The following is a 12,527-nucleotide window of genomic DNA, read 5'->3' as shown; positions in this document are numbered from 1 at the left end:
ATTTGGTGTTTTTTGTATTAAACCCAAGAGCTATAGTGTGATGCCAGAGAGTTTGCCATGTTGCAAGCCCGTTTATAATAATTTGTAAAACATAGTAAATATTTGTAAAATATATACTGGAGAACATACAAAAAACAAATTTTACAAAATTATTTCTTTTTATAGCTCCGAGGACAAATAATTTTATTGCCAGAATTAGTCAAAAATAGTAGAAACATAAATATATTTTCTAAAAAAATTAGAGTATGGTTGATAGGTCAAAATGATATTGAGTATATGTTTAAGATAATAAATTAGTGTATGATTAGTCTTGTCTGCTAAGTTATAATGATATTTAAAGTTAGAACATTATAAAATAATTATTTATAATATAATATTTAATGCTACATGTGTAAAGCCTAATATTTGAATTGTAAATCATGCATAAATCCTTTTTGTTTAATACAGCACAATAGTTATACTAAATTTAAACCTTGAAACGTAATAGTACATTATTTACTACATAAGTTACAATAACTAATTTTTATCATTTCATTCTTGCTCGATTCCGCTATTTTTATTTTTTACCCTTTTTGTATATAGTATCCCCAACACAGGAACAGCCTCTTATGGGTACCTAAATTTCCCTTATTTTGTAAATCTATTGGCCTAATTATTAGGCTTAAGAAAAGAAATAAAAATCTAAAAGGATGTAACCTACTTTTTATATTTTATTACTCTAAGTACATAAATTAGAAAAATAAAGTAAGTAGAAAACATTTTTTTATTTTGTTATTTACTGCTATTGTAAATACGTTATGTCATAGTCTTATTTATTACTAAGCACTGGGCAATAATATTTATTTGTAATATTCAGTTTGTTATGTATGGGGAAATAAATGATTTATTATTATTATTTTTTAATTTTAACATGGGTTTTTTCTGTTTGAAAATCTTATTGTAAAAAAATATTTTAATTTTTACTTTATTGAAGTGAAAAGAATAATAAATAAAAACTGTCATAGAGACATTCTAAATATGACTCTTACAAAATACCGGAATAAATTTATCAAGTAACTTCAAAACATCAAAGAAAAATAGATTTTTTGCTTCAAATAATTACATGCTTGTTATTTTTTAATTAATGAAAAAATGTTTATAGACTTTTTTAATAGTTCGAATGTAGTTGTTTAAAATCACTTAATGTACAACATGGTTTTCAAATTTGTTGTAATAAGAAAATATGCACAATAAGAAAAATATGACTAGTTTTACTCTAATGTAAGAAAATGTAATAGCCTACTTTTTATCAATAAATAATGATTTGTACGCGAACACAGGATGTAGAGTTAGTAGGCTATACTAAATAATTCAATAAATAGAACGTGTAGACTACTTAAATAGTTTTAAAAAGAAGAACGCAATAGTAACCAACATATGATGCCGCTCGTAGACCGCACCGTGCCCCGTCAAAATTCAAAACTCCACACATATCGGTGACGGTGCGGGCACGGTGCGGCCACGACGGTCTGGTGTCGGTGCGGGACAAGTATGGACTTGCAGGTTGAAAACTGCGCTGCAATTCTTTCACCGTATGACGGCCAGCATACGGCCGACTGACGTGTCGGGCGCGCGGTGCGGTTATGTGTGTCCCAACCTTTAAATGTAATAGTGAAAGAATCACTAAAGTAGATGTAAATAACTCATGCATATAAATAACACGGCAATGTCCATTGCAATGTATGTTACATAAGCTGTCTTACTGTCTTACAAAAAAATCCCATAACCAAAGAAAATTAAAATCTTTGGTACCTTATTATTTTCAGAAAAATGTAAAACAAATAAGAAAATGCTTTTACTGCTGTTGTGCAATGAAACGGTGATAAAATGTAATCCATTCAACAAACTTATTTTTATATAAACAGTAAAGTACACCACTGTGTATCAAAATGTAATATCAAAAGTTTTAAAAATCTTGCAAACAGCCTCTCTTGACAACCAGACTTCATCCATATATAATTACTTAAAATTTTACAATTAATAAAACACTAATATTCTTCTGGTCACACTCCAAGTGCCTGGACAATTTTAGCTGCAACACCTACATCACCACAGCATTTATATTGCCTGTTAAGAATTGAAGGAATTCAGAAAAATAAACTATAATTGACTGGCAAACTATTAAGCATTTCTAGAACTGCTGTAGTTAAGTGAAAACATGTGGATCCAGAATAACAGAACAATTCAAGCATTACTCACTCTTATGTTTTAAGCTCATGCTTTAGACCAAAATAATACATGCAAAAAGTGTAAGAATTTTGTTACAGCAATTATCTTGAAGTAAAACTGTAGTAATAGTACTAATAATTTGTAATGTGTAAGTATGTAAAAACTGTCAATTTTGTGTCAAAATTACTTGAAATATATGAATAATAAGCAGCTATGCATATTGAATTTCATTTTGCAGGAAAATCACAGTATACACTTACACCCCTGTAATGTTATACAGTGAAAAGTGTAAGGAGTTAAAAAAAAAAACATTTGATTTACGAATCTTACTTCCTGTGTATTGGCTAAGACTGTATGAGCAGTGAGCTTACTTATTATTCAGCATTAAGTTACACAATAAATATCTGATATCTCTGAAAAATGAACACATACTGCAACTATAAATATAATGTTAAATATATTCTATAAATAAATACGATCGCTAACATTATCAGTCACAGAATCCCTACAAGGACGACTGTGCAGGAAGCAGCACGGCAGGGAAGAGGTTCTTTCATGTAAACATCATGTGACTCACCCCTTATTCAGTAGATATAAGCACATGGGTCAACTAAAGGAATGATGCATTTCAGTGTTGCCTCTTCTATTTTTTGGAGTCCCAGCTCAGAAATAATGTGCAATGGGCATTAATAACATTGAACTAATCAAAAAGATATTCAAAATAACCACACTATTTTAAAATCTTAAATTATCCATATTTATAAATTTAAATATGGATACAAGTCTTCAAAAACATATATATATATATATACTGTAGTTCAGGGGGTATACACTAATAGAAGAAAAAGCCTGTCAGTGCTTACAGTAATAATTTATTGTACCACATTGGTTACACAGAATATACTACACCTTAGACGAATTGCTCACTAACCAATCAGATAAAAGTTTTAATCTCATTATTCAAACATAGACCAGCCCCTAATCTTATTCCTCACCATGAACACTTTCCCTCTAATGTCACAAAGTTCCCAAATAATTTCAAAACAAAAACTGGGTAATTTCAATCCTTCCCCTGGATCACTGATCTCGCTTTCCAGTACAATAAACCACGGGTGAGGCCACGACATATTGGCTCCATGAACTCTTGACACCACGGAAGCACAAACTTATGGACATGGGATTTTGCTTCATGATTGAGACATGTCAATTTTTGGTCTAAAATAACCAACATGGCTGACTGACAACCATAGTGAATTCGACTCTTAGAAAAGTGTGTTTTACGTGGTGGTAATTCAAATAAATATTATTAATTTTTTACTTACCTAGGAACACATGTAAGTTCATATTCATATACATTTTAAGAAGATTTTACAATTCAAATGTACAAAAATATTAATTTCAAACACTTGACACTAACAGGCTAGCAAGAATCTTATTTCCTTTTACCAAATAAAATCTGACAAAAATTGATTAATCATAATGAGTTAATATTAATAAGTTAATATTTCTGGTAATTATTAGTAGTTCTCTTGACAGTACATAAATTCAAAGAAAATATAAGCAACGATTCAAGTTCAGTGGGATAATCCACTGATGTCACTGTCAAATCACAATCTAAAGATACCAATCTTCCACATCACACAGTGTTGGAGCACAGTTACCAGGCCACCTGTAACTAGGACACAGGCCCAGATACTACATCAGCACTGTCAGCATTGACAGCTACTTTACTGCACATACATCTGACACAGCAATTGGTTTCTGGTTAACCAAACCAGTCATACAATTTTAAGTAATAAATTATATCTAAACTGACTCAAGTTATTTTAATCTATAAACTTGCCATCAATATTTTTGGACTAAAGAAACCAGTCAAACCTTTAACATAAATTGCAATTATTTTAACCGATATTTTTTAACCCTCTCCCGGGCAAACGCCTTGAAACGCCTCGGCAGGGCGCCTGGCGCTGAAATCCAAACGCCTCCAACTGCTTTATCAACGCCCTCTGCTTTGTGCTGCTGTCATACGATTGTTTGGGGAATTAATACTGGAAATATCTATTGGCAGTGTCATTGCTGCCTTGTTTATTCATAGTTTTATAACTAGGGACGCTATCTAGGATTAATAATTTGAAACGGTTCATTGATTACTTCATTGGTGGTGATCTAGTTGTTAAGTAGTACAATTCTTTCTGACTTGTGCTGCTATCTTACGTAATTTGATGAACTATTTGGGACTTTTTATAACCACTTATTTACTGAAATCATTTCGTTAGTTGTTTTCTAGTTGTTTTCGCAGTCTTTACACTTGGTTCTGTACTTCATAGATGGCAGGTTCAAGGTGTTTGCGTGATAGCGAAATTGATCAGGTTATTATTTTAATAAATATAACTTTATTATAGAGGATTTAATCATCTTTGTAACGATGTAAAATACATAATAGTTTTATTAAAATAAAGTTCTTAACTTAGTAAAAACGCGAATAAGTGTCCCCTCGCGGCAGAGCGGGCCGATTTAATTCAGCCCAGTAGCGCTAAAAGCGCGTCGCAGTAATTTGACCGGGAGAGGGTTAATCAAGGAACCAGTCAACAATTACAATAAGTTTCCGTAAATAAAGAATGTTTTGGCTTTGACTAACAGAATTCACCACAGTCATACTGAAAGTGAATGTCTAACTTAGCCACATCAAAATATAAGAAGTATTTACAATGATGTCTTACCACATCATTGCATATCAAATTTATTATAAGTATTAAACTTGGATTAACTATGATCCACTGTACTACATATATTGTTAACTTTTATTATTATTAACCCTTTGGACACCAGTGCCCGAAAGGTAGGTACTACCCAAAACCGTCAAGGCACACTTTTACAATGCTTAATGTTTTGCTCTGAACTCTTCTTATTTTGTATGTAAATTAAATTATTTTTATTTGTTTTAAAGCTTTTTAGATGGGCTATTGATTGGTATAAATTAAATTTGCATTATGTATATAACGTATTTGGTAATTACATGGTGTTTACAACAAAAAAGAAATTTACACAAAATAGTCAATTTAGAACAAAAATGCGTGGAAATGTTTTTTTCAATTGGAAATATTTTATATTGATAACATGGTTACATCATAAACTCATTACAAAATTACAGAAATGTTTTTGAAAAATAAATTGGCAAGAAATTCTTATTGCACAGAAATGCATTATAACAAGCATTGTAAAGCTGTGCCAAGGTCATTAGTGATACCAACTTTAAAATTGATAAAGATAGTCCTAACTTACTTCAAACAAACTATAAGTTTGAAGTTTATTTGTAGTCGAAACAAACTTCAAAAGCTTGTAATTAAGGTTAAAAGTAATTCTTTCCTAATGGCTGACCAACCAAACGTTGCGTCCAAAGTGTTAGGTTAAACATCTACTAGCAAATGTTAACGGTAACCAAAACTACACACATATCCTGGGACGGAAGCTCATTATTTGTTAATACAATCCAAAACATCAGGTGGAGGGATTGACAACGAGTGTGAACTTGTAATAGGTATAAATAAACAAATGAATACAAAGAAAATTTGTCAATTTATTTTATAAAACATATATTCTTACATGAATATAAGTGCTAAAAGAAATGAACTGTAATGATTGATAAAATGGTGGTGACCACTAGTGCGAAGACGTGTAGGTCCGTGAGTGACTTGGCAGCAGAACTGGGAGATGGGGTCGTGCTGCTGCCCGGTGATGGAGTGGGTTGGGGGGCCGCTGTTGACAAAACAACCGTCACAACACAACTTACCAGTGTAGACAACTTGAAGTAACCTAATCATTATTATACGTCTTAATAATAATTAATCAATACTTCAATGCTACAATGCTTCAATGATTTGTATTTAAAATTACAGTATAGTATCAGAACTGGCCAACAGAATTTAATTTAAAACCAATTCCTACACTATTAACAATAGTTATTCACACATGTGATTGGTATGCTACTTAATTTGAACTTATGTGACCAATTTTGACTGCAGATTAAAAATGTAAATTACAACAAATTATTTCAAAAATAACTTGATTATCTAAACTGTTAACAATAGTTATTCACACATAGAAACACAACCTTTTGATTTGTACATGCTACTTAGGTTATTTGAGGTTATGCGACCAATATACTCACTTCAATAAATTTGCAAAATAAGTTCAAACAATAACTTCAATATATAACTATAGTTTTTTATGTACTTAAACATTTTCAATCTCTATTAATGTATTATTACAATTAGCACTCACACAATAATTACACGATCTTACAAAACAACACACAAATTTGATAGCAGCACAAACTCTTGGGAAAACCTGGAATTAAAATAGAAAAACATTTTAAACTGCGATCGTAGCGCATTCTGCTGGATCCAGTGTAAAACATTCCAAGATGGTCCACCCGCTTAGGAGTAGTTCAGCTCCATACACACGCACACAAGAAATATATATATAAAGATAATGCAATTCGGTAGTTTAGATAGGCTAATCAGAAATCAATAATTCGATTGTGATGGTGGCCGCTTATTATACTTCAGCCTTTAAATAACTATAATCTAATTCGGATAGTGGTTTAGATAGGCTATTCAGAAATATCAATAATTCGATTGTGATGGTGGCCACTTATTATACTTCAGCCCTATAGGAAATATTTATTTAGTATTTTCGATCAATTAAATTCTGTTGGCCAGTTCCGATACTATACTGTAATTTTAAATAACTATAATGAAATTGGGTAGTTTAGATAGACTAATCAGAAATATCAATAATTCGATTGTGATGGCGGCCGCTTATTATACTTCAGCCTTTAAATAACTATAACCTAATACGGATCGTCATTTTAGTAGTTTAAATAGGCCATTAAGAAATATCAACAATTTGATTGTGATGCAGGCCACTTATTATACTTCAGCCCTATCGGAAAACCATCTAATTTGTTTGTGTATACTCCTAAAGGATTAAAAAAAATATTGTACATTCAATGAATAAATTAATTTGCAAATTAAAAAATATACCAGGTTGTTAGAGATATTTGCTTTTTGATCTCATTTGCGCTCCAACTGTTACGCTAGATTTTACGAACTAATGAATACAAGCATATATTTTTAATAATTTAATATTTGTGGGCGAGCTGATGGCCACATAATATAAATTGCCAGACTAGAAGTCTGAATAGAGAGAGTGCCGGCCTAAGTCCTGTCCATAACTACAGCATTGTTAATTAATACTGACAAGTGATTAATTAACTTCTTCCTCTAATTCTGTTTCATATAATCTTTTGGACCATGAGGTCAGGCAGAATAAAACTAAAAAAAGACAAGATTTTACTTTTTTCTGAGCTACTAGTGATAGTGTTATTGAGCTAATGGTTAATGGTGGGGTTATTGACCTCCAACGCTTCCTTCTATTATCTGAGGTAATTGACTTAATGTCTTCAGTGCCTGACTTCTGGACCCTCCTCAGAGCACTGAACCAAATCAAGGAATACTGTAAAACTAATTAAGATTTATGGTGGGGGGGAAATATCCAGCTGCTGATTTTCACATAAAAGGAAAAAAGAATGTGATTGCAACAAAGCAAGTAAAGAAACAAATATGAAATATAAATTATGTAGGTATTGAACAATTTACACCCAATGTAACTGATATATTTTTAAAAATCTAATATAGTACACAATATTTTACCCTCTATTTCCAAAAAAAACATTATTTGGCCATATAAATAATTAATCACTCAAAACTGAACAGCAACAACCAATCTTGAGTATTTCAGACACAATTTTTGTCAAGTTTAAAAAAGAGAGATAAAATATTGTGTGGTCAAGCTCTTTTCAGCTTTTCGTACAAGACTACACGACTTTTTTGTACTTTTATTATCAGTAATAATAGTTTTAATATTAAGTCTTATTCTCTTTTCTTGACAAAGAACTGGAAACTGAAACTGATACGTCAAAAGTTGGTAATTAACTGAAGCTTTCATGTCCCAGGATTTTACCAAGTCCATTCATTTCAATTAAACCAGATACTATTGTATTTTATATTTGATCTAAATAAGAGAAAGTCAAGTACCAAAAAAACCGAGATATAAGCAGAATTATTTAGTTCGGATTAGTGGGACGTTTTAAGTACTAATTTTTTTCGGACAGTATTTTGGATTAATACTAATTCCAAAAATTAATATTCATAGTAATATCCATAATTAATTAATAGGTCATTAAAATTAATATACTAAGTGTAGATAGATTTTTCATTCCCAAAAATAAATCAGCTAAACATTCACTATGAACAGATTTTTGTTAGTTATGGGACCATACAATATAAATAAAGTAGTAATGAACTAACAAACCAAGCAACGTGAAAAAAAATTAATGTCACAAACAAAAACCAACCGAAAAAATGAAATTTTACAAAGAATACATGACACAAGTAAATAAATAACAAAATATGTAATTATGTGTTTTTGTTAAAAATATTGATGTTGTGTGTCTTGTAGCTAAATTGATACAAGACAAAAAAATCGAAGTACAAATAAAAACGCAACTCTACAAAGCAGGAACAATTGCGGCACAAGCAAATACGTGACCTTATTTGGTATATACCCAACAGTTGCAGTACAAGGTTGCAACCTCACATAGTATCGCGAAACAATCACATGACTGAGCAATGTTCCAAAGAATTTGAACTTATTTACTTTGATACTATAAAAATAATTTTACTTGATACTGAACATCCTTTAAAAATATTTTCTACAAAAATTACTTGTACTGAAGTTATTAACAATTTGAAATGTGTTTGACTGTTCTGTAACTTGTAAAATAAGATGCCCTTTGACTTAGTGTTATCACAAGTAAAAAGATAGAAAATTGGAAAGTAGCCCACTCTTCTTAAAACTCCAGAACAAACTAACATACCATATGATGAAATTTACAATTCTTTACAATATACATTTTTATTATTTTGAGTTAACAGCACTAACTCTACTTTTGTATTTGTTGAGAGAAAATACTGGTAACTTTAAAATAACATTTCAATGAGAACTATACATGGTTCACATATGTAATTACTTTTACCACCCTCTAGTTTTGAGAAACTAAAACGTCAAGAAAACTCTGCCAAAACTTTATTCCCTAATTTTAGGACAAAAACATTCCTGCTCAACCCATTGTGGGCGAAAGACGCGCGCTATACACCCAACTGTTCAGTGAACCAAATTCCGAAAGACGTGAGCTAAGCGTAATCTGTTTGCTGTTTAGCAATTAATGTTTATTTCATACTTTTCCAATAAAATGTGCTCGGATGCTCTCAGCTACGTTTGGTACTGTATTGTTTTTGCAGTAGTACTCTACAAATATTTGATATGGATGATATTTGGTAAGGTATCAGCTGTTACTAATATGATGTTCACTTTCACTTTCAGTTCTGTTTGTAATAAATGGCAGTCGGTCGCGTTTGTTGTTTAGAATGGGCGATAACCTGTGTACTTCAGAACTTTACAGATTCTTATTTTCAATGATGAAGAATATGGTAACAATGATGATTTGCTTGACAATGAATTAGTTCGAGTTTGTCCATAAATATTAGTATACATTTCCGAGTTGTGCGAAACCTTCGACGAACAAGCTGAATCTTATTGTAGATTTATTTTACTATTCTTGTTCAGTACTTATCTAAATAATTAAATGCATATAGTATTATATAAAAATGTATAATTTGTTATAAAATTGTATTTAAAATTACCGCAAGTGACTGTTTACGCACACGGCGGGGCGACTGACTGTCTACCGCTGTAAACAACTCCGGCCGCTGGGTGTCACGTGGTAAGGTTTTTCGTCCCCCGCAATGAGTTAATTAAGTTCCGACCAGGCCCATCCATTCCTATTCTAAATTAATTATGAATCTATTTGAATTAAGTTTGAGTTAGGAATTTATTTCATTTTCAAACACACATTACATATATAAAATATTTAAAAGATTTCTTTTTAATTTGTTTAAAGTATTATTATTACTGTAAAATAATTATGAATAGTTTATTATGATCAATTACTGAAACTCTTTACAATAGCTAATACTCACAATAATCATATGCCCTAACTAATTACCATATCAGTTCTAATTGATTGTTCCTAAATGAAACAATTAATTTTATTTGAGAATGTACATTTGAAATACATTATATTCGGCAAGAAAGCGTCTGAACATCAAATAAAACAGGTGTCCTGATAGTGACAATAGTCTTGTTTCAGTGTTCTCGGATCCCTGGAATTAGGATACTTACCAGGCAAAGCAGATTCCAGGGCTGCACCATTGTTCTGCCACCAGGTGGTGCTGGCGTTAGCTGCATCCATGGTCCACAACACAGACTGCACTACACGTGGGTCCAGTCCCAGAGTCATGTTAGTAAGGGACCACAACTGGAACATATTCACAAATTGTATTTTACAGAAACAAATCAGTTTAATCAAACTGGAGTCTCTCCATCAATTTTCAAACATTTGTCAATAGAAAAATATAATTTTTTTAAATACGAACTCTTGTCAAATATTCACTAAATAGATACCACTATTTTGTAGCAGACATGCAAATAATTTGTTATATTCCATTAATGTTTGATTTTGGCATCAGAGTTGCTATTTGAAACAAAAACGTTAACACTATATTTCAAGATCTGCAATCTGATCTCTTTATTAAGCAAACAAACTAGGCTAAATTGTGATTTCTGACTTCTGCATGCTATAATGCACTAGTATGATTTGTTTGATTTCATTTAGTTTGTAGTCTATTTGTAGTTTAGGTATCCATCCGAGAAAGAAATAATTTTGTAGATATCGAAACATAGTATTTACTGTTGATTTTGCTTCAAATAAGTATGGAAAATGTCCGGAAAAACCCTGTTAACCTTGCTACAGATCCAAGGGATCAAGAAACTTTTGGCTCAAGTGAAAACACACCTAATTTCAAAGCTATAGCAAAATAGCTATAGGTAGAAGAAACATCTGAGGTAGAAACATTTTTTAAATGTATAAAGTCTATTTCAAACACATACATGAAAAACCATTAAAAATAGTATTTATAACATTTTCCTTATTTTTGAAAGAAGGAGGATTTTCTAGTAAAAGTTTAATTTAGCTTTAATAAAATTGTTTTACGATTGTTCTTATAACTTATTATACTTTGCTGTTACACATCATTTTTTGTATTCATGAGAGGAAAAAGTTAGTTATTTACATTTAAAACTCTTTCAGCAGCTACCAAGCTATTGAATCACAGGATTTTATGGTATCATCATCAACTGAGTTACATGCAGGCTAATAAATAAACAACCAAAAATAGATAAAATCTTGGCTAAGGTGGACAGTAAAAAATACTTCAAACCGGAGTTTGGTATTTTCATTATGTTTGCAAAATCTCTTATTAACCTTCTCTCACCATTCATCAACAATCGCCTTAAAGGGGAGCCTGGGGTTCTTCATTGCCATAATTCTCTGCTTTGTACTGACGTCATAGAGAAGTTGCTTATACTTCTTATGAAACCTATTTGTTGTAGTGTTGTCATTGTTCACAGAAAGGCTGTTTTTGCATTGGAGTGTTGCCTGGGAGTAATATAAAAAATGTTTTTACATCACTCCATTGCCAGTGATCTGGAGTGACAATAGGAAAATGGAGTAGAAGTTTCATAATAACAATAATTGTAAGTCTAACTTTTATTTATTTAATTTATATTATAAATTAAAGTTACTATACATTCATAATTTTTGTACATACAAGACGTAACAGATTTAATTTTTACATATGATTATAATTTTACTAACTTTAATCTTGTTAGGCTAATAATTATCATTGGCTAAATAACCACATTATAGAGAATTTTATAAGCTGTACAGGATTAACACTAGCTCAAAACAAACCTAAAGCGTTGTGGCAAGTTATTAATTCAGAGAGACAGAGCAAACAATCATCAGAGACAAATTCACTTGAAATTCATTTAAATGGAAAAACTGTAAGTGATCTTGAGTTTATAGCTAATCATTTCAACAAATTCTTTTCTGAAGTAGCTGAAGAAACCCTAAACCAACTTTACCTAATTTTCAGCAACCAGTTACATTCAACTATTCCAGTCCTTTTAGATTTAAACATACCACTCAGAAAGATACTCAAGATGCAATAGCTTCCTTTCCTTAAAACCTAAGCTCTCCTGTGGAAATGTTGAGATACCAGCAAGAGTAGTAAAGCATTGCGCTCCGCAACTCACAGCTCCTATTGCTGGCATAATCAATAAGTCTTTTGCACTCA

At 31.3% G+C, this 12,527-nt stretch overlaps 1 protein-coding gene across 4 annotated transcripts in view; it reads right to left on the bottom strand.

Moving 5' to 3' along the window:
• Window positions 1–5,765: 5,765 nt before the first annotated feature.
• Window positions 5,766–12,527, bottom strand: part of LOC124369772 (glutamyl aminopeptidase-like) — a 106,197-nt gene continuing 99,435 nt past the window's right edge. For all 4 annotated transcript variants that reach the window (XM_046827857.1, XM_046827856.1, XM_046827854.1 and 1 more), the window contains exons 17-18: window positions 10,513–10,648; window positions 5,766–5,964 (exon numbers count right to left, since the gene is read on the bottom strand). In XM_046827857.1, coding sequence (XP_046683813.1) covers window positions 5,825–5,964; window positions 10,513–10,648 — 276 coding nt within the window. In that variant the 3' untranslated portion in view covers window positions 5,766–5,824. The remainder of the gene's footprint in view (window positions 5,965–10,512; window positions 10,649–12,527) is intronic.

The sequence above is a fragment of the Homalodisca vitripennis genome, chromosome X (assembly GCF_021130785.1).
Source record: "Homalodisca vitripennis isolate AUS2020 chromosome X, UT_GWSS_2.1, whole genome shotgun sequence".
NCBI classification, from domain to species: Eukaryota; Metazoa; Arthropoda; class Insecta; order Hemiptera; family Cicadellidae; genus Homalodisca; species Homalodisca vitripennis.
Note: the sequence above shows the minus strand (reverse complement) of the source record. Positions and strands in the feature narration are given on the sequence as shown.